Genomic DNA, 22,173 nt, shown 5'->3' on the forward strand with positions numbered 1-22,173 from the left:
TGGGAGGATCCTTACACCCTCAGGAACCCCTCCCTGTTGGACCAGCCACCTCCAGGTGCCATAAGAGATTCCCTAAAGCAATTTCTTACTAAATAGAAGGCTGTTTGAGAAGAAGCAGAGTAACTACTAAGTACACGATAGGTGAGAACAGCTGCCTCTGGGGGTGGTGGGAGGAGCAGTTCAAAAGAAAGGAGCATCACTTCCCTCCTGCAGTACCAGTACCATTCCCCCACCCTCAGCATCCAGCAGACTTAGACAAAAAGCTTTTGCAGACAAATGAAAGTACAGTTACAGACTTCAGGAATCTGTAACATAGGAGAAACCAGCAAAAAATCCAAATTTTTATAGGTGACAATTTCAGCAAGAAACATAGGGAGGGGAACCAGGGCCAGGATGGACACTCCTCTATACCGCATCACCAGGGGAGAGTGTGTGAGGCTGCCCGCTGCCCTGAGCAGCAGCAGGATGAGGCAGGGGCCAGGCAGGCAGCTGGTGTCCCAGCACTGACAGCTGGCATCAAGACCACAGACCCATGGGCACATACTCAAGCAATCCACAGAAGACCAAGGAAAGGAAGCATTTCTTAAATGCAGTGGGGACAGGAAAAGAGATTAAGGAAGATACTGTCCCCCAGTGATGTTTGGGAGAGATGGCTAATACTCGTTTTCATTTCTTTAGTACAAAGAGGAAACTGGGATAAGGGACATGGGATGGGGTTGTAGGGGGACTGAAGCTGCAGACAGAGCAGACATTGCTACTGGAGACCAGGTCAGGTGGTGACCCTCAAGAGTCCCACCTGCTGTCCTCCCTCACCTCCCCCCGTCCCGCCCATGGCCAGCGCCTCCATACTTGATGGTGTTGTCCTTCTCCTTGCACTGCTGCTCTAGCTTGAGAATCCTCTGCTTTAGCCCGTTAATGACCTGCCAATCAAACACCAGCACATCAAGTTGACTGCCTCCATGTCCGCAACCTCCTCCTCCCTCTGGACACTCAAGACTGTCCCTGGCCAGTGGACCCAGCAGCATCTAACACACTGCCCCCTTTGTTGCTGGCTTCTTTTGTAGTCTCTAGGCGCAGCAAAGAGAGGGCCAACTGTCCCCCTGGCTCAGTACGTGGTGGCAACAGTGGGGCGGGCCCCAGAGATGTGCCAGCAGGTGCAGGGCCCTCCCCTTGGCCTCATTCCACACTTGAGGGCTGACAGGAGCCACCACAGTGCTAGATACAAAGATTGACAACTGTGACCCTGCCCAGGGCGACTGCATCCACAGTATTCCCCTGGGAGTGAGCAGAGCGGTAGAGGCCTGGAGAAGCCCCCCATGGCCCCATGTTTCCTTCTGGGGAAAGACCACTCATCCACCTCATTTCTTCCTTCTCTCTGCTAACGTACCATTCTGGGAGCTGGCACCCTTATGTTCCTGGAAGAATAGCTCTTCCTTTCTTCTTGAATAGCCAAATGACTTTTTTTAAAAGCTAATTTTAAATTATATTAGTAACACATGAATACATCTCCTTGCAAAAAGGATTAAAACATTATAAACTATGTTCCTTGACCTCATACCTCTCAACTAAATATCATTACCAATTGAATCTGTATTCTTTAGACCTTGTTATACGGATGTGTCCCCACTGGCATTATGGCACTGTTGTGTTTGCAGAAATGCCATCCCACCACGCAGTCTGCAAGTCGTTCCTTTCACAGCACAAACGGTCTTGGTGGTCTAACCCTGTGCTGCCTAGAGATCTAGGTTATTCTTGCACAGTACGATCATTTGGTGTAGACAAGCATTTCTCCACTGACAGATGTCTAAGCTATGAATACAAACAAGCCTGCAGGAGATATCCAGCCTTCCTTGTGCATGTGTGCAAATGTCTCTTGAGGGGAGATGGTGACCAGCACAAGTGTCTAGTCACAAGACGCAGTGACTCTGAAGGGTGATTTGGCAACGGATATGAAAGTGGGAATGGTACATATCTGAGGATCTAGAATTTCTACTTGTAATCAACTTTAATTGAAAAAAAAATTCATAGCAGGGCACCTGGTGGTTCAGTCGGTTGAGCCTCTGACTCTTGGTTTTGGCTCAGGTTGTGATCTCAGGGTCGGGAGATCAAGCCCCACATCAGACTCCACACTCAGCAGAGTCTCCTTGAGATTCTCTCACTCCCTCTGCCCTGCCCCCTGCTCACATGCAGTCTCTCTCTAAATAAAATAAAGTCTAAGAAAAAAAAACCAAAAACCCCACAGCATCAGAACAAAAATGCAAAAAGCCCTTCCTCTACAAGTATGCATTATTTACATAATTCTAAATCCTCACCTAAATTAATCACATGATTCTGAACATAGTTGTATATTCTTTATAAATCATTTTTTAAAAATTAAAAAATTTAAAAATAAATCATTTTTAATAGTCTTTAAAAACCATTTTTCTTAAGATGTATTTTAATGTAGTGTTATTTTAATTTTAATGGTTTCTCCGCAATATTCCCCTCGCGATTGGGCAGCTATAAATATCCTTATGTGAAAGCCCTTTTATATTGGATTTTTTCCCCAGAGATACAGCCCGAAAGAGAGCAGTACTGGACAAATGGAAGGCATGACTTCACGGACCATTCCTCGGCTCAGTCGTGCCAACTTAAAATGCAGCATCCAGCTCCGAGTATGCCTGTGCCTTCTCAGCCCTGCGGACACTGGTTTTGACCATCTGTTTATTCTGCTGTTTTAGGGCATGAGGGCTTTACTCATGGTGGTTCAAGTGAACATCTTCACTCAAGTATTGACGGCTGAGGTAGTGGCGGGGACCAAGGCTGATGCCACCCAGCCTCCATGGGGCCTGTGGATTCACTACGAACCCAAGTGGGGAGAATCTCTTAATCTGTTTCTGGATTTTAAAAAAAGGAGACTGACTCCCTACCACAAAAAATCCAACGAGATTATGTACGACCATGTAAGATCCAGGAGTTGCTATTATCTAAAAACGATTTTCTTGTGGAAACACTTGGATTTGTTCTCAGGCCCTGAAAGCATTTCCTTTGTGCTGTCCTCGGAGCAGAGCCAGGCTTTAACCATTTATGCAGGGCTGAGTCTTGCCTTCTGTACAGGCCAGCACAGACTCTCCGTGCGCTCGGGATAGAGGACTCTGTTGAACTGATTCACATCCCCCCGTTCCCCGTTATGTCGAGCCAGTTCCCACTGTGGTCTCAGAGGGTTTGGTTATAAATTTTGTGTCACCAAACCCAACAATCATCTCACTAATGTTTCTTAATTCCTTGTGTTCAATAATCTCAAAACCGTGTCCCTTCCCACTTTCTTTTTGAATTTTGCATTTCTATAAAACTGTGCTCCCTTGACTCAGGAGGTTTATCATGATACACTTTTGGACAAAAGTGTATCATGGTTCCTGCCACTGCACCCACTGCAGAATGGCTCCCTTAACCATCACCACATGTTGTGCAGTCTCACAGCAGAGGTGTCGTGTGTGTGTCTGCTGTTTCTGTTTCCACTTAGCGTCATTAGTTCAGCGCGATGTGTGTATAGGGTGTGGCGGGAGACATCTCCACTGTGACCCCGTTCCCTACAGTGTACCTCCTGCTCTGCACGGAGCCTGCTCAGCCCCCTCACGTCCCCTAACAGTGCCCGCGGCGTCCTCTTGCAAGCCCTCTGGCTGCATGGAGACTGGCTTTAGGGAGCTCTGGGCCCTCATCTCTGTCATTGTTGCACGACTGTGTTAGAGGAAAGGCATCCCTCAACCGTGGGCTGTTTTCAGATTTCAGTGGGAAGGTTATGCGTCCTGCTGGAGATCGTACTCACCCAGCCAGTATCAGGCCTTTTCTCTGCCAGAGTCCGAACAAAATCTGGGCCCTGCAGTAAGCAGATGGAGAGATGAAGACACAGGCAGAGGGAACGGCCTCTCCCCCCAGCAGCCTGAGGAGTGGAGCCTGTGCCTTCCCAGCCCATGGCCAGGTGCCACCACTGCAGGACCACGACTTACTCGGGATGAATCCAAAAGCTGCTCTATCTGCCGGTCCTTCCTGCTATTTTCCTCTTCTAGGCGCCGAAGCTTTGTTCTCATGAGATCCACGTCACTTTTCTGCATGTGCAGGGACTGAAGGGAAACATAACCACACACACGCACACCCATGCACACATGTGCGCACACAAATGCCAGGGGAAATAGCAGCCGGAGCAGGTCTGGCAAAGTGGCCTGGTGCCCAGTCAGGGTACTGTGTGTGGCGCAAGGGGACGGAGAGCTGGATGTCACAGGAAGGAGTCCTGTGGGCACCCCCGGCACTTGGTGGACGGGGACTGGGGAGATGCCGTTAGGTGCAGGACCATCCCAAGCGACTAGGAGCCCCCTGCCCTAAAAGGCACACCCTCCGTCTCTGAGAAACACTGCCCTACACATCGACACCATCAACAGCACTTCTGGAAACTTCTACCATCACACTCCCTTCCACGCCCATCTGACAGCCCATGTATGTCACAGCAGGTGTCACTAAAACTTTTTTTTTTTTTAAATATTTATTTATGACAGATACAGAGAGAGAGAGAGAGGCAGAGACACAGGCAGAGGGAGAAGCAGGCTCCATGCACCAGGAGCCCGATGTGGGATTCGATCCCGGGTCTCCAGGATCACGCCCCGGGGCAAAGGCAGGCGCCAAACCGCTGCGCCACCCAGGGATCCCGGTGTCACTAAAACTTATCAAAGGCTAACTAATGTCCACTTAAAATCCTTGTCCTCAGCTAAGGCTCAGGGGGTCAAGAGCAATGGCTCCTAAGTTTTTACCAGTCTGTGGTGAACTGAGGAGAAAAGACCATGCTGTCAATTTTCCCCTAACCTAAGCTGGTTCAATCCCACAGCTGCCCTGTACTTAGAAATTTCTCCCTCCTTCTATTCTGGACTTCACCCTTTTATGAAGCAGTGATGGCAAGGAATTTTTCATTTTTGTTTTCCATGTCCTCACTTGAAAAAGCTCTCTCCCAAGTGGTGAAACCCCACAGTACAGAGAGCATGAGGTTCCAACAGCAGTGATTAGCCGCTGCGGCCAGCGCCCATACGAGTAGCCAGTGTACATTTAATCAGCTTCCAGCATCAGCCTGCATGTCAACAAGCCAGTCATCCTGGAAACAACCTTCTCCTTTCTGGAGTCTTGTGGCGCGTAGCAGAGAGACAGCATCTGAACAAAACTACAACCGGCCAGCTGACTCGTAAAGTGCACCCACGTAGGGTGGCCTGGCAGGTCGGCCACATGCCCACCATTGGCCAGTATTGCTCTGGGGCATGAGAGTTCCTGGCACTCAGTGAGGGCTTAATGAATAAGTCAGTTCATGCACAGTCATTGGGAAGAAGAAATCGAATAGTGGGAATTCTGCTTTGGAAATGGGGATACACTCACTGTTCTCTTTCCTCCTGCTCTGTACAGTGAAAAACCTTGGACATAGTACGTAGCACAAACAAAAGGAGCATCAGAAGGGGGGGAGAGAAGAAGCAGACTAGCCTGGGGCTCAGGACCCAAGAGAGGACCACAGAATCCCCTCTTGTGCCTTACACACTCTCAGTGGAGTGCAGAGGATGCCAACAGCCTACACGAGTCCACAGACACAGACAGGAAAGCCTCTGCTCCCCAGCAGGAAAGGGGCAGCCTCCCTAGGCAGAAAACTCACAGACAACAAATGCTCCACCTCGGACAGACCCTGCAGAACAGAGCGTAGCCCCACCCCTGTCAGCAAGGGCTGAGTGCAGAGCCCAGCCCCCACCCCTTACCCCCACCCTCTGGGTTGTAGCAAGGCTCCCAGCCCCTTTCTTGCTGAGGGAGAAGGGTGGTCAGAGGAGGCCCGTGGGAGGGTCAGGACTTTACTGTCCAGGGTAATGAGGCCACACGCACAAAATAAAATGGAAGAATTATATCACGGAATACCAAAAATTGTATTAAATATAAATGATCTAAACAAACCACCTGGAAGACAGAAACTGGCAAAGTAGATTAAAGAACATGACCAAGCATATGCTGTCTACAAGAAACTGACTTTAGCGTAACGAGACAGAAGGTGGCAGTAATAGGATGGAAAGAGTGGGTACATTATCATCAGGCAAAGCTGATGATACGTCACATAGTGACTTTAAGGGTCAGTCCACTGAAGAGACAGGGACCCTAAATGCATACACACCCAGCAAGAGAGTGTGAAGACACGTGACAAAACTGGAGGGGAAATGAAACCTATGAGCACAGTGGGGCCTTCAACACTCTTCTCTCAGTGATGAGCAAGCAGCTGGACAGAAACCCGGCAGGGGTGCAGGGGAGCTCACCCTGACACCCCAAAGGGTTTGACTGCCTGCACACGACACCCTGCCTGGCAGCAATGTACATGCTCTCTACTCTGGCCCGTGGCAAAGCTGCAAAGGGGCACTCCCTGAGCCACACAAAAGAAATGAAACTACACGGGATGTGTTCTGTGGCCATAATGAGTCAAACTCAATTCAGCAACAAAAATAACGTGAAAATCTTTAAATTCTCAGAAATTTAACAACACAATTCCAAATAATCCACAGGCCAAAGGGTCTTCGGGGAATTAACACATCAAAAAAATACAACAGGGACCCTAAATGCATACACACACAGCAAGAGAGTGTGAAGACAAGACACTCAGACAAAGACACAGCTGGACCAGGGCCGAGTGGAAGGAGTCACTTGTATGGGCTGCTGTGGAAGGCTCTCAGGGCAAGACACTGATAGAAAATACCAATCTTAAGAGGTCATATGCTCTTTAATTCCATGTATAGGACATTATCAGGATGCAAAAATTATAGAGATGGGGAGCAAAGTCAGTGGTCACCAGGAGTGAGGAGTGATGAGTGGGGAGGGGAGGTGGGTGTGACCACAAAGGGACAGTTTAAGGGACAGTCTGGAGCAGCATGTGTGTTGACTGTGGTGGCGGGTATGTGAATATACACACTTGGCAACATGGCATGGAATCCAACACTCACACTGTGCCCGTGTCTGTGTCCTGGTTTCGATACTAAGCTGGCGGGTAGGGGAGACTGGTGCTGGGTGCAAAGGACTCTCCATGACATCTCTGCCACTGCCTGGGCGGTCTACATTCCCGGCCTCCAGCTGAGTACCAGGCGTGGAGTGGTGGCACGCGCATGGGTACCTTGCTAAACTCTCACAGTGACCCTGTGAGACTGCCCCTTTATGATTGCCATTTTTCAACAGGAATCGGGAGGCATCACTTGCCACAGAAAACTGATCCCAGAGCAACAGAGTCATGGAAGTGACGTTCTCTTCTCTCTGCATTTAGGAGCTTAGGCTGATTTTTTTTCCAGAAGCCCATAATGTTAAGTTTGAATAAAGTCAGTATAATTTTACCCAGGGACCCAATTCTAGCCAAAAGGAGATTCACGAGTGTTGCTGCAGTGATTATTCAGAGTTCAAAATGAGGGTTCTCCCCACGGTATGCCTGAGAAGCAGTTGTCCAACATGTGCTTACAGTTTCGAAGGACAAGGGAGTTCGGGTGCATGGAATAGCACTTTAACCGCCAGGCGGCTCCCATGGGTGAGGAGTATCTTGGTTCTATCTGAGATCTGAGCATCTTGTTTGGACCGAGACAGAAGGGCTGCATCTTGTCCACAGCGGCCTAGACCACATGCTTCTCAGGTAGGATGGCTCACAGACTCCTCTCCACAGCTGTGCCCTGGGCGTGCTAGCTGCCCACACCCCGCTTAACCTCGGGTGCCCAGAGGATCCTGCCCCTGGATGAAGCTCAGCTGGCGGAGATGGTAGGGCTTGAAAGAGATTAATGCTATGTAAGGGAGTGAACCCTGGCCTCTTCTCCAGGGGCACAGGAATGCGGATGAGCACTAAAGAACAGTGTGGCATTCGTGGTTATGGTGATGGTGACGAGGATGGCGGTCATTTATCAGTGCAATTCATACTTTAAGGATGGGAGATAGCATGGGAAAGTAAAAGCAGCCCTGGCCCTGGGAGGCAGATGGCCTTGGTAGAAGTCTTCATTCTGCTACTGGTCAACCTTGGACAGACTACCTTGTCTGAGTCTCAAGGTCAGCACTGGCTAAGAACCATGCACTCCCTCCCAGACTCCTGTAGAGACACACTGAGTGAGGGCATGTGGAACATCCGGTAAATGTGAAACAGTCACACACATGGGGGGCTACTGATAATAATGACACCAGTGACCTTACCCGATGCCAAATCTCTGTGCAGAGGGACTGTGAGGTCAAGTCTGTGTTTCCCCTGCCTCCCTGCCAGGCTGCGAGAGCAGAGCACAGATGGAATCTACATACTTGGGGAGGCCTCTTCTACAGTGGTGCTAGGTGGGACACCCAGCTTCCATGACACGGGGCCGGGGTTTGAACTCGGGTGTCCCTTCAAAGCTCATGTTCTTCCCGGGCAGACATGTCAGCACTGACCCCGACCTTCCCTGCTGTCCTTGCAGAAGGCTCTTGCTGTCGAAAACCAGCAAGGGATAGACAGAAACACTACCTTCTTCAGTTCAATGATCTCGTCATACATGTCTTCCTTCTCTCTGTAGATGAGGGTTCCAGGAACGTGACCTGGAGGGGGACAAGCAAATGTTGGATAAGATCATCTGAACAGTAGATAGAATTCTTGGCTGTACCTGAAGGAAAACCTGGAAGTTGACAAAATTACCTTTTTTAAAAAAGGAGGCTTAAAAAAAAAAAAGAGTAAAAATACTTCAACACTTTTAGACTGACCGCCATACTCCCCACAAAAGTAAGGAGACTAAAACTGAGAGTGATCCAGAAAGATAAAGCAGGAGGAAATGGAAAGGTGTGAACACAGGGCTCACATGCAGGAAAAGGAAAGAAGGGGTCAAAAGAAGTGGTAAGTTCAAGTTTTTAAATAGCAAACCAAGTAAAAAGGCAATGAACAACACCCCTTCCAATGTCCAGTGAATGAAGTGTAGTGAATGAAGCATACTCTGGTTTCAGGAGGATACTTAATATATTAAGACTCTAGAACATTCAAGCCTAAAGTAGAACACAGAGCCAGCAAACACAGGGAGGGGGTCAGCTCAGGGGGCAAGGTGACATGGGCTCACCATGCTCCTGCACAAGTCTCCAAGGAGAGCAGTGAGAGCCAGGTAGGAAACATGGATAAAGGCGAGACAGAAAGGCAGAGACAGGACAACAGACCCAGCCTTTCTGGTGAGATTTGGGCTTTTTATTATTTGCAATTGTTATTTCTAATATTGTTTATCCAATAGATTTCTTTTTTTTTAAATGTATTTATTTATTCATGAGAGAGAGAGAGACAGACAGACAGACAGACAGACATAGGCAGAGGAAGAAGCAGGCTCTTAGCAGGAGCCCAATGCAGGACTCAATCCCGGATCTCAGGATCATGATCTGAGCCAAAGGTAGCTGCCCAACTGCTGAGCCACCCAGGCATCCCTATCCAATAGATTTCTTTAAGATTTTATTTATTTATTCATGAGAGACACACACAGAGAGAGGCAGAGACACAGGCAGAAGGAGAAGCAGGCTCCACGCAGGGAACCTGATGTGGGACTCGATCCCAGGTCTCCAGGATCAGGCCCTGGGCTGAAGGTGACACTAAACCGCTGAGCCACCTGGGCTGCCCCCAATAGATTTTTTTTTTTAAGATTTTATTTATTTATTCATGAGAATACACAGAGAGGAGAGAGAGAAGCAGAGACACAGGCAGAGGGAGAAGCAGGCTCCATGCAGGGAGCCTGATGGGACTCGATCTCGGGTCTCCAGGATCACGCCCTGGGCTGCAGGCAGCACCAAACCGCTGAGCCACCGGGGCTGCCCCCCACAATAGATTTCAATAAGACTCTAAGCTTAGGGAGGCAGGCCCAATTGGAGCCCGGGAAGATACCACTGTCCACATTAGGGAAACTGCTTTCTAGGAGGCAGAGTGGACTTGTAGGGTCCCTGTCCTCTCTCCATGATCTCATAGGGATGGAGCCAGTACAGGAAGCCCCAAATCTCATTATGTCAAAGCACAAATCTCGGGCTTTCCCTCCTTGTGGCCTCGTCACCATTAGCGTGCTCACCGTTGCTGGCGGAACGCCTGAGATTTGACCTCTTCATTCTTAAAGCTTCTGTCAGATAGTCGGGAGTGCTGCTCGGGGGGTTGGTCCATGCATGCTCCAAGGTCAGGTCTGACTTCAGGGGTTGGGTCAGACTTCCTGGTTTGAATGTGCACGGATTTAATAGGACAGGACAGATAAATGAAACAGGAGGTTTTGCCCCTAATAATCAATCTTCGTGGATTGAGGAAAGTTTAAGTCAACCAGCAGATACTGACAATCTTGGTAGGCTAATAGATGTTTAATCAGCAGCTCTCAAAAAACAAAGCCCAGTTTTGTAGCATCTACCTATTTCCATGGTATAAATATTCCCACCACATCCAATTTCAAGCTGGCAGTGTGACATCGACCAGCTCACAAAATTCCTAGAAACTGAACAATTGGCTCCTGCAAGCCAGTAGGAGCTGGCCACGGCCAGCACCGCTGAGACATCCTAAGACTCAAAGGGATACAGTGTCACACACGCAAACCATCAGAAAGCACACTTAATGCAACGTCTTTGAGAGGATTAAAAACAATGTCATTCAAATACGTCATATCAGAAACTCTATCCTAAATTACCACCTGCAAGTCCTAAAACTCTCCTCTGGAGCAGGAAAAGTTTCTGTCGGAGCAACCACATACCTTGCTTTGTGCTTCCCAGCCACAGCTTCTGTGGGGTTAAGGACATTCTGTTACCAAGAGGCATGCTTGCTGCTGTCCTCAGAGATCTCCAGGATGCCACTTTTCGCGGTTTAGAGTGATAAGGTGACTCTGGAAAGCCAATATATGGTTTCAGAAGTGCAAGATATCAATGCCCCCTCAACATATGTGCTTCAGAGAGGCAAAACAGCATACTCACCAGAACATTCTGACAAAAGTCAAAAACACAGCTATGATATATGTACATATACTTATATTTCTTTTTAAATTCCATTATAAAGACAACATAATGGGAAATTTGTCTAAAAACACAAATCCTTAATTCTACCAATATTTGACGTTTTCAGATGCATGTGTAGTTTTACATAGTTGTGATATAATGAACATACAATTTTGTGTCTATTGTACTTAACGTTGTAAAAAATGGTCCATTTTGTGACATAAGCAATAATATCAAGAACTTAATATATTAAAAAATCTAGAAGAGGGGTGCCTGGGTGGCTCAGTGATAGAGTGTCTGCCTTTGGTCCAGGTCATGATCCCAAGGTCCTGGGATTGAGTCCCACATCAGATTCCTTGCAGGGAGCCTACTTCCCCCTCTGCCTATGTCTCTGCCTCTCTCTTTGTGTGTCTCATGAATAAATAAAATAAAATCTTAAAAAAATAAAAATAAAAAATCTAGAAGAAATGAGAAAAAATGACCTTTCTATGGCATTTTTAGTTTTATCAAAACAAGGGAAATGTTTTAAAATTCTTTTTTTAATCTGGGATTTCATCTCTTTAATTCTGGAAGATATGACAAATTTATGGAAAAACTTAGTTCGTCATAAAACATGTTTATAATTAGCAAAGAAATGTCTGTCTATAGCAGGTCCCAAAAAGCTAACATTTTTTAAATTTTTAAAAAACTTCTATGTTTTTTTCATGGCTTCAAAATTTATGAGAAATTTCCCATTATGATTTAGAACAGGAGAATAAAGATACATTAGACCTGGATGCATTTTCCCTCACCGGAAGATGAAAGCCTTCCAAATTTTGTTCATTTAAGTGCTCATTTATAAAGTAAATTAGTGGTTAGTAAAACAGCTCCCCAAGTAACATTTCCCTCCTAAATGTATGCGATTCATCAACAAATAGTAAGAATTCCTCAGGAACATGTATACGCGTAGACCAAAGCGGGAAGTACGCTGGCGAGAAGGGCTGCAAGCACCAAACCCCCACACCTTGGAAGCTACAAACATGCGAAACTGGCTTAGGCATTACAGAGAAGTAACAAGCTAAGGGAACAGGAAACGCAGTTGCTGCTGTCGTAGCCCGGGGAATCCAGACAGAAGTGCACCTGCTGAAGGGGCGTTCCGAAGGCCGTGAAGGGAGATCAGGCCAACCAGTGTGAGGCCACGCCAGCCCAGGGAAAGAGGCGTCAGAGCAGGGGGACAGGACACTGATAATCGGCACTGGTGCTGGACGAGAGGCCCTGCTAGGCCGCCAGGAGAAAGCACGAGAAGAAGTGGGGCCGCTGAGGTTCAGCAACCCTCTCGAGTTGTGATTTGGGGGTTCTCACCATTGTATATTACATGAAATGCAATTCTGACATTTGCAGAAATCAAGTTAAAAACAATTTGATTTTTATGATTTTAAACACTCGAAACACTGACTTTCAGTAAGAATCATGAAAGATGCTGTGACATTTACCTTAGGTACCTTGTAGCCAAAAAGGACTTCAAACAAAATGGTTCTAAAACAAGAAGGGGGCAGCCTGGGTGGATCAGCAGTTTAGCACTGCCTTCAGCCCAGGGTGTAATCCTGGAGTCCCAGGATCAAGTCTTACATCAGGCTCCCTGCATGGAGCCTGCTTCTCCCTCTGCCTGTATCTCTGTCTCTCTCTGTCTCTGTCTCTGTCTCTTTCTCTCTGTCTCTCATGAATAAATTAAAAAAAAATCTTAAAAAAAAAAGTAAAATAAAACAAGAAGGATTAAAACACAAATACCACATTTCTACTTCATATGGACTGTCAATTTCCTCCATGGAAGGAGAGGAGACATCAAAAATTCAAGCTGATAGTTTCTTTCTAATGCTTATATTACTTTGTAACATAAAACATGCTTCTCTCCTTTGCTGGAATTTATCGTTCCAATTATGTTTTTCTTGGGCTAATAGAAAAGTCCATTAGTATTCTCTGAGTGTGTCACATACATGACACAGTCTGTTTGAAATGTACATGTAAAAAAAAAAAAAGAAATGTACATGTATGTAAAAAACATATATATAAAATAAAGTCAGGGACAGCCTCAGGTTTTTGAGTCGCAAAAGGAAGCCAATCCAGGATTCAAACTTTGTCATAAAAACATTCCTAAGCATAAGATTCACATGTGATTGGTTCACTGTGCTCTAGAGCAATGTCAGACAGTTGAAAATGAGAGAGGCCGGGCTGGCCATCTGGACTAACTCCATGCACCACGGACTAAATGCCTGTGCCTCCCATAAGCCTTACTATGAAACCTAAAGCCCTAATGTGATCACATTAGGGGGTGAGGCCTCCAGGAGATGGTTGGGTCATGAGATGAGACCCTTGTGATGGGATTGGTGCCCCTATAGAAGGGACCCCACAGAGCTCCCTCATCCCTTCCTCTGTGTGAGATACAATGGTAGTGGCTGTCTACAGCCCAAAAGAGGCCTCACCAGAACTCAACCATGCTGGGATCCTAGTCTTGGGCCTCTGGCCTCCAGGACCATAAGAAGTAAATGCCTGTTATTCAGAAGGCACTCAGCCGCCTGGGTGGAGGACCCATCCCCACAACCTGGTTCCCCGACAGGCAGCCACATGCTTGCCCACGGCCAAGGACAGTGTCTCCCGGACAGATCTGCCACCCCTGCTGAGGATGGGGAACAGAACCTGCCAGCAAATGCAGCCAGGGAGAGCCCACAAGAAAGCCACTACATCTGCTCAACACAGTGTGCTGACAACAGCTCTGACTCTAGAGCCAAACCCCTCTGACTCTAGAGCACAAGGCCCTCTGGCCACAGCAGAGCACAAGAGAAAGGAAAGAGCACAAGAGGCCAGAAGCACTGCGTCTACCAGAGGCCCCAGGGACAGCAACCACTCAGGAGCCTCAGCCCCTCATCAGGCCTCCTCCCATGGGGACCACTGGGGCCACGGGGGAAGGCAGGGACCCCAAGAGCGCCAGCTCCAAACACCCTAACACAAAACAGAGCCAAGCAGTGGAGTGTCCTAGCTCAATGACCCTAAGTGTTTGAAGAAGATATTCGTGATCTTTCTCCCAAGATGCCAGGGAAGGACAGTTTCTGAAAATCATTTTCTGGGTTAAACTAAAGAAATTTGAGGGATGAGGGGCCTGGTCATACTTACTTGGTGATGTGGGTGGAGGTTTGTGGAAACTTTTCCTTTTTGCTTTCTGAAAGAAAGAAAAAATGAGGTAAAGCATGCCCAGCCTTCTGGAGCAGCCCAGCAGCCTCAGGTGTGAAGCACAGGTGTGATCAGGATGGGTCAGGGCAGGTGCAAGGGCAGCGAGATTCACCCAGCAGAGATGTTAGCATAGTCTGGGCCAAGAAAGAAACCCATTGCAAAGCAGGGCGACCCCAGGAAACGTAATGAGTACAGCACTCTGGCTGGGCCAGGTCCCTGGGAGCTCTGGTGACACCACCTAAGTGCAGACAGGAGATACCACACAAATGGTGTATCTGTGACCACGCCACTGTCCTCATGTCAGCGCCTGGAGCACCAGGGTGTGACTGTCCATGAGGGCAGATTCAACAAGAAGAAAGCCTTATGAATAAGGCACCTGCGAATCCTCCTGGGGAGGGAAGGTCCAGCAGAGGACAGATGTGTTGGTTCACCATCTCCCGGGCCAACCCTGATGCCAAGTGCAGAACTGGGCACCAACTTGGTTCTCCTACCCACTACTTGCAGGCTTGGGAAATGACACACCTTTGGCGCCTTGTTTTCCTCAACTGCTTCCCACTAGACAGAGGATCCCCTTTGCTTCCCTTCTGGTAGAAACAATGAACTCTACATTCTGAATTTTACCCAGTGGACGGGCTGGATCCCTACTTCTCCAGGGGACATGTTGGGCTCCTGTTCTCAGTGGTGTGGAGGGAACATCCCTAACTCTGCAGAGGTTCCTCACGACAGACAAGGAACCTATGAGGCTCTTGTGGAATGGGGATCTGCTGGGGCCACATGCCCTCAGAACTCTGTGCAGACGTTTGTCTGTGACCCTGCCTTTTAGACACACGCTCCTTGTGCTCTTCTTTCCCAACTGCGTGGCTGGTGGGCTTTTCTATCCAGCACAGCTTCCCAGATGAACCCAGAGAGACCAGGATGGGGGCTAGTTTGCCTGGAGATGCTTCAGCCTAGCTCCCTGCACCCTGGGGACTCCAGGGGCCATCTGGCCAGGACATCATGCAGTGCCAGGGCTGTGGCTGCCAAAGGGTCTCTTTCTCACCCGGAGCCCTCTCCTGACTGGGGATCCGGAGGGGGGTGGTGCAGGTTGTAGGCCAAAACTAGATGCAGAATAGGAGTTTATAATCTGCCTCAAATATACTCTGCTCAGGACTAACATCTGGATACAAGTTTTAAAATGATAACCACAGTTGTTTACATCCAACTAAGGGCTGAGTAGCATTTGGAGTTTGTATTCCAGCTCCAAACACAACATTTGTGGGGTTTGACCTGGTGCACATGTTTGAGTTACAAGAAAAGGGGCAAAATAGCCTAGCTGGTGCTAGGATATGTGGCTGCCCCTCAATCACACTCACCGTCTCAAAGTCAGAGTCAAAGGTAATTGCAGATAGACTGTCATCTCCCTAGAAGAAGAGATGCAAACATTGAAATTTTAGGGCACCTGCTTGGCTCCCTACAGTCATATACACAAGGTAGAAAGAGCTCATCCACAGCTATGGAGGCAGAGACTCAAGAAATTCAGGACACACGAAACAGGTGGTGGCCAGATGGCTCCATCCAGCAGAAGGAATGGGTGGGGGACACAGCACAGAAACCCTGCCTGAGGGGCTGCTCTGTGTCTGTTGGTCCAGAGACACCATTTTCAGGGAACTGCTGGGTACTGTTGATAAAGAAACAGTTCAGGATAAAAGGATTTCGTTTTCTGCACTGTTTAAATGTGCTCGCATCACCTTCACATCAAAACATGAGGAATCTGTAACTGGATCCTATAAGAGCAAATCAAAGTCATTTTAAAAAACACATTCATTCATTAATACATGCATTATTATTTGGACTAATAAAGCTTCCTGCCCTGGACTGGGGGTTGGGGGTATATTTCTGTACCACCTAATTTCAGTAAGTTAGGAAATAAAATCTGTACCACCTAATTTCAGTACTAGGATGTCATTTCCCAAAAGAAGAGTGTTTCCATGTTAACTCACCCAAGTTTAAATCCTAAAGAGAGAGAGAGAGAGAGAGAGAGAGAGAAAGGAGGAACAAAATTTAAATCCTTCAGACTGTTGTGTTGCTGATTGAAGTTGCTGCTGAGAGGACTGCACGCCCCTCTTGTGAACCAATGACACTGCGTCTGGCTGCTGGGGTGAGTACGTCTCAGCGAGCCATCCATCCATCTGTGGTGGAACCCACTTACTATCCTAGGGGGGGCTCTGATGCCTTCTGAAAAGCACAGAGATGATCCAAGGCTGAGCATCAGCACTTTGAGCAATAATTCTGCTAGCAGATTGAAGGTCCCCTGGAAACAGGACCGCGGCGGAACATGGATCAGGTGTTGCTATACAGCCTCTCTGAGACACAGTCTGGACTAATGGTGCAGCGGGACTTGACGTGGGACCAGGGGGAAGGTAGTGTGCTCAAATAAACAGAACCTTTTATCAGCCACTTAGATTTTCGATGTCACTAAACGGGTGACGTTTTCAGGTGTAAATAGCACATGCCCATTATAGAGAGGAGTTTTCTTTGAGCAAAGTGGATTAATATGATGTGCGACATTAAGGAAGGGAAGGCAGAGGATTTGATGTGCAGATCCTGTTCAAGACCAGAGGAGCCACAGCAGCAACCATGTCCTGGTGCCCTGGCATCACAAAGGACACACCTGCCAACCGCACGTGTGAACCCCCAGGAAAACTACATACAGAAGCCAAAAAAAGTTTCTCTTGTGGAGACTCATCATTATGACTTGTTCTGAATAAAACCTTGAAAACTGTGTAATAACCTGAAGGCTCAACGAGGGATTGAGGTTATGTGTGTTACCTTTCTCTGCAACAGGTCTGTTCACCCACCATGCCTTCTCCCCAGCCTGTCCCCCACCACGGGTCACCACCTGTGCCCCACCAGTCAGATCTGGAACCACAGAGCCTCCTCAGACCCGCCCCTTCAGTCCCCAGGAGAGAGACCACACACAGTGTTAAAAACAACCAAAGCATTAATGGTTGATTCCCTGAGCATGATCCGCGCTGCTGCAGGCTGGCGAACTAGACAGCACCCATTCATGGCCCGTCAGGAACACAGGGGCCTCTGGGCACTGGGCAGGCAGGCAGGGGGGTCCTGCAAGACCGGGAGTAGCAGCAGGCCTCTGGGCCAGCTGTGATGTTGGCCACGCCACCAACCCTCCGCAGCTCAGCTGCCTTGACAACGGAGGACATGTTCCTCTACCAGATGTTTAAAAGCACTGGAAGTATACATACACTAGTAATTCAACCCTGGGGCAGAAGATATGGCATGTCCAGGAGATGCAGGGGCCTCTAGGGACTCAGTACATGACAGAGAGGAAGACGTCTTCCAGAATGGTGAGGTGAGGAGCTTGGGTGATTGTCTCAACAAACAAGAAAGTTATAAAACAAACAATTGGTTGAGGTTTCTGGAAATTGACCTAAAGGCATACAGCAATAGAGAAAGATTCATTCAAGAAAATTTACTAAATCTGAGGAAGAATCTGAGTGAGAGTCTGGGGCACTCCTCGCCTCCCAAGCTCCATCCCATAGAAACTCTCTACTTCAGAGAGACCTGCTCTAGGTGGGTGCAGGCAGGATGGTGGGGAATGGTGGGGGAGTGTTCCAGAAGTAGAGTGTAAGCTCTGCCCCAGGTGTGGCAGGCTAGGGATTCTGGGTCCCCAAAACCCCTAAGCCAGTTTGCTTGTAGGGCAGAGGTTCCACACAGGGAAGGTCAGGCCCAGAAGGACAGCACCCCTCCTGGAGCAGAGGTGTCACTCCAGGAGAAGCATGTGGCCATCCCCACTGTCAGTTCTGTGCAGTAGCACAAAGGTCCTTTCCCGGGGGAGAGGCAGGTCAACACTTGTGCCCAAGGGGACTGGCTTTATTTGTGGCAGGTAGTGGAGCATCTTCATGCTTCCCTGATTCCACTGCCAAGTCGAAGACCACAGTGACACAATGGAGAGCAATTGCAAAGCCCCCTCACGGTGCAATCATACCAACAGAAAACTAACCAGCAGAGCAAGCAGAACTACAACAGGCCCAGGAGAGCCTTCCCAGGGTCATGGTCAACCCTGAGGCTCAGGGAGGCTGCCTACAAGCACTAGACTGCACGCATCAGCAGCAGGCTCAAGGTGGACATGGAAACACCCCCTACACGCACCTAGATCAACCAAGGGGCACAAGCCCACCAGCACTTGGGGCCTCAGCATGACTCTAAACTAAACACTAGTTGAACAAGAAGCTCTGACCCAAGAGCAGCTCCCAGGAAGCCAGGCTTAGAGGTAAAATCACACATCCTTGGAAGTCTGGGGGGCCACGTGCTCATCTAAGGCTGCCCTCTTAGGCGACATGGGAGGGGAGCAGTCCAAGCTGCTAGGCCCTGGTTGCAGGGGCAAAACCGTAAATCCCCATCCTGTGGCAGCAGCCCCCAGGCCACATACCTCAGATGCACACACGCACATACACATGCTCCAGATGCACATGTGCACAAACACACATGCACACGCACACACCATACATGCACATGCATGTAACACAGCACAGGTACACATGTGCACACATGCATGCATACACATGCAAATGCATGCACACATGTACACACAGTGATAAAGAGCAAAGTTTTGACTGGCCAAGGAGCTTACCCATAACCTTTGACCAGAAAGTGGCTTCTGCTGACCCAGGGGTGACCCCTAGGTAGTTAGGCTAAAAGATGCAAACAAGAAAGAATGTGAGCAGGGAATCAGAGGCCGCACAGGTGTGGGAAGACCAACTGCAGAGTGAGTCCAGCCAAATCGCTCAGCAAACAGACGAACCACCAAGCAAACCCCATCGCTCCCATGGGGAGGAGGGATCAATACCAAGTTGCTATAACATTCTATCTAAATGTCTAGCTTTCGATGAGAAACTATGATACACAGAAGCAGGAAAGCATGAGTGGAATAAGGGAGAAAAGCAGAAATAGAGTCTTTTGAAGAGGCTCAGGTAATAGACTAGCAGCCATAATAAATATGTTCAAGCCCTTTTACCAGCACTGGCTCTTACATCACAGGTGGTCCCACTCAGGCTCCATGTCACCCCTGTGGCTCTGTACCGTGGTCAGCGGGGCTGCTTACAGCCCGCACAGTGAGCCCCTGGCACACAGCACATGCTCTGTGAACTTCACCGGCCAGCCTGGAGGCAGCTCCATTCCACTTAGGGAACGGACAGACAGAGCAGTTCCTGCTCTCAAGAGGTTTTTGTCTAATCTCAGACTGATCCGAGATCAGCAGAAAGCCACAGGTCAGCCTGGACCGAGGGCTGAGAGTCTCCTAAGCGCCAAGAGACCTTTGTGCCAGTTCCTCCACGACTGGACTCCTTGAGACTAAGGCACCAGAGCATAACTGGTTTTGTGCCTCGGACTCCCATGTATAGGGGGCTTAACAAATGCTTGTGCGTGTAAGAATGTGTATAGTCACATAAAAGTGAAAACAAGAGAGGGAAAGCTGGGGAACAGGTAAAGTAGGAGTAGCCACAGGTTAGACTTTAAATCACGCTCTTGAAAACACGTGGCTGTGGGAAAACGTCAACAAATTAAATGGTAAAGGTCACAACACAATTTATTTTATTTTTTTTAAAGAATCTTTTTTTTATTAATTTTTTTTTATTCTTATGATAGTCACAGAGAGAGAGAGAGAGAGAGGCAGAGACATAGGCAGAGGGAGAAGCAAGCTCCATGCACCGGGAGCCCGACGTGGGATTCGATCCCGGGTCTCCAGGATCGCGCCCTGGGCCAAAGGCAGGCGCTAAACCGCTGCGCCACCCAGGGATCCCACAACACAATTTAAACGTGTTTAAACACAATGATCTCGATTTTTAGAAAATCTACGTGGGAAGAGATGCACGGAGGAAAGACTGGGAGGAAGTCCACCCGATATTGAGGTGGTCTGGCGCAGGTGGTTAGATCATGGGTAAGCTGTCTACGTTTTCTCTAGCAGTCATGGTTTTCGTAATCACGACCTGGGAAGTCACTTTCTAAAGATGAAGGAGCAAGGAGTGCGCCCAGGTAGGTGAGCTGGAGATGGGCCAGGCCTTGGTGCCTTGAGGGATGCTCCGGTACTGGGTAAGCTCTGTGCAGCCCTGCGGGGCTCGGCCCTCTGAGAAGGAAGCAACGTGGCCAAAATGTCCCTGTCTGGAGCCCTCCAGAGGCTTCTCACGGTGCCCACAATAAGGTGCAAACTCCCTGCATGGCCTGCGAGGCTCCCTGTGGTCAGGCCCTGCTCTCCTTCTGGAGGGGCAGGGGGCAGCAAGCTCTCTCAGGCCCTGGAACAGTCCCCACCGTCCCACCTCCCACCTCTCAGGTCTCCTTGCGCAGGGGCATCCAGGGAGTCCTGGGCACCTGCTCCAGCACCCGGCCTGAAGCAGCCCTCTGCAACCCACCGCGGCCCCAGGGGCCTGTTCCCTGTTCTGCTCGGGCCACCTGAGTGCGGTTGCAGGCCTCGTTCTCCCCGCACCTGCACCGCAGTGCCACTCATTCACCCATCGTGACACCTCCAGCGGGGGGCAGGCGCCCCCAAACACTTGGCAAAGGCGCGAGCTGTCAGCACGCCTGCCCTCACCCTAGGGGGGAACTTGGGGGCACCTTCTCGGGGAAGCCTCCTCTCGGCGCTGGGCCGGACGCAGGTCCGGGGGGGGGGGGGGCGGCGCGGGGCTTCCTTCCCCCCACCTCCACGCCTCGCACATCTGGAGGGCTCGGGCTGGGCACCCGGCCGCTGCGCCCCCCACCCCGCCGCCCCGAGGCACGGGGAGGGGCGGGCACTTACGCAGTGAGCTCCGTAGCCCCGCGGGCCGCGGTCGCAGGCTCGGCACAGGCCGGGGCCTCGCAGGCGCCGAGCGGCGAGGACGCGGCGTCCGGGAGGGCTTCCTGGAAGCGGCGGCCTGTGCAAGGGCGGGCGGGGTCGAGGGGCGGCTGGAGGCTGGGTGCGGGGACCCGAGGGCCGCTCTTGTGCGGTAACAATAAGGGCGGCTGTGAGCCGGCGGCCGCCAGCCGTGCGCCCCTTCCTCCGGCCCGCGCCCGGCCCCGCGAGCCCGGGAGCCGGAGGGAACGGGGAGGCCCGCCCGCGCTTACCGTCTCTGAGGCCGGCTCCGCGGTGCCCTGCGACATGGCGGCGGCGCTGCCCGGCCGGCCCGGGGCGCTGCGGGCGCGGCTGTCCCGCTGCGCGGCTCCGCGGGCCCCCCGGCCGCCCGCAGCCTCCGGGCCTGCCAGCCCGCGCGCCGGCCGCGCCCCCGCTGCCATGGTAACCGCGCCGCCGGCGGGGCCCCGGATGTGGCCGGCGCCGGCGAGCCCGGCCGACCGTGCGCGTGCGCAGAGAAAGCCGCGGGCCGACGCGCCGCGCGCGGGGAGGTGCGGGGCGGCGAGCGCAGCGGTGCCGGAGCCGGGGGTGGAGCGCAACGGTTCCCAGAGGGCGCCCCCCGCCTTCTCTCGCGGAGGCTCTGCGGCACGCCTGCGCGGCAGTCACCCCAACGGGATGCAAGTGCGTGCTCGGTTGACGCTGAGAGGCAAAAGGGGCGTGTGCAGGGTCCCAGGCTGCTCGCTCCCGGCACCTGGCATTCCGAGAGCTCTCCTCCTCTTCTATCCCAGGCGCTGGGGTTCTGATGCAGCCCCAGGGCAATAAAAAGTGACGAGTTTGCACGCACTCGGTGTGCATCATGAAGATCGTTAGGAGCATCGGGCTGCAGAGTTTGTTTAAATCATGAATAGCGAATATGATTTGCCCTTGCACCTTGGCACAGGTGTGCAAGGGCACTTGCTCTGTCCCCTCACCCTGCTTTCTTTTTCCAGCCACTGGCATTATCTGCTAACGCGTTGCGTGTCTGGAATGCAAGCTCTTAGGGGCAGGGGCTCTGTTTAATTCACAGCCGTCCCCTCATCCCTGGGAACGGGGTCTGGCCCAGGCAGGTGCTCCACTAATATATATTTGGAGTCCGGGGAGTCATGCGACTTCCCTGTGGCGCTGTTTCCTCAAATATCTAGTGGGGGAAAGTGTTG

General features: G+C 50.3%; 1 protein-coding gene across 12 annotated transcripts in view; it reads right to left on the bottom strand.

The window, feature by feature from the left end:
• Positions 1-21,369, bottom strand: part of IQCE (IQ motif containing E) — a 46,162-nt gene extending 24,793 nt beyond the window's left edge. For 3 of the 12 annotated variants that reach the window (XM_077907612.1, XM_077907607.1, XM_077907606.1), the window contains exons 1-9: positions 21,253-21,359; positions 15,513-15,560; positions 14,104-14,149; positions 10,719-10,847; positions 10,059-10,193; positions 8,498-8,568; positions 3,987-4,100; positions 3,806-3,856; positions 850-920 (exon numbers count right to left, since the gene is read on the bottom strand). In XM_077907612.1, the coding sequence (XP_077763738.1) occupies positions 850-920; positions 3,806-3,856; positions 3,987-4,100; positions 8,498-8,568; positions 10,059-10,193; positions 10,719-10,847; positions 14,104-14,149; positions 15,513-15,560; positions 21,253-21,288 (701 nt within the window). In that variant the 5' untranslated portion in view covers positions 21,289-21,359. Of the gene's footprint in view, positions 1-849; positions 921-3,805; positions 3,857-3,986; positions 4,101-8,497; positions 8,569-10,058; positions 10,194-10,718; positions 10,848-14,103; positions 14,150-15,512; positions 15,561-18,790; positions 18,810-20,947; positions 20,983-21,252 lie in introns of those variants that run through there. The other 9 variants (XM_077907609.1, XM_077907614.1, XM_077907615.1 and 6 more) reach the window with 9 other exon arrangements.
• Between the last annotated feature and the right edge of the window lie 804 nt (positions 21,370-22,173).

The sequence above is a fragment of the Canis aureus genome, chromosome 8 (assembly GCF_053574225.1).
Source record: "Canis aureus isolate CA01 chromosome 8, VMU_Caureus_v.1.0, whole genome shotgun sequence".
Lineage (NCBI taxonomy): Eukaryota > Metazoa > Chordata > Mammalia > Carnivora > Canidae > Canis > Canis aureus.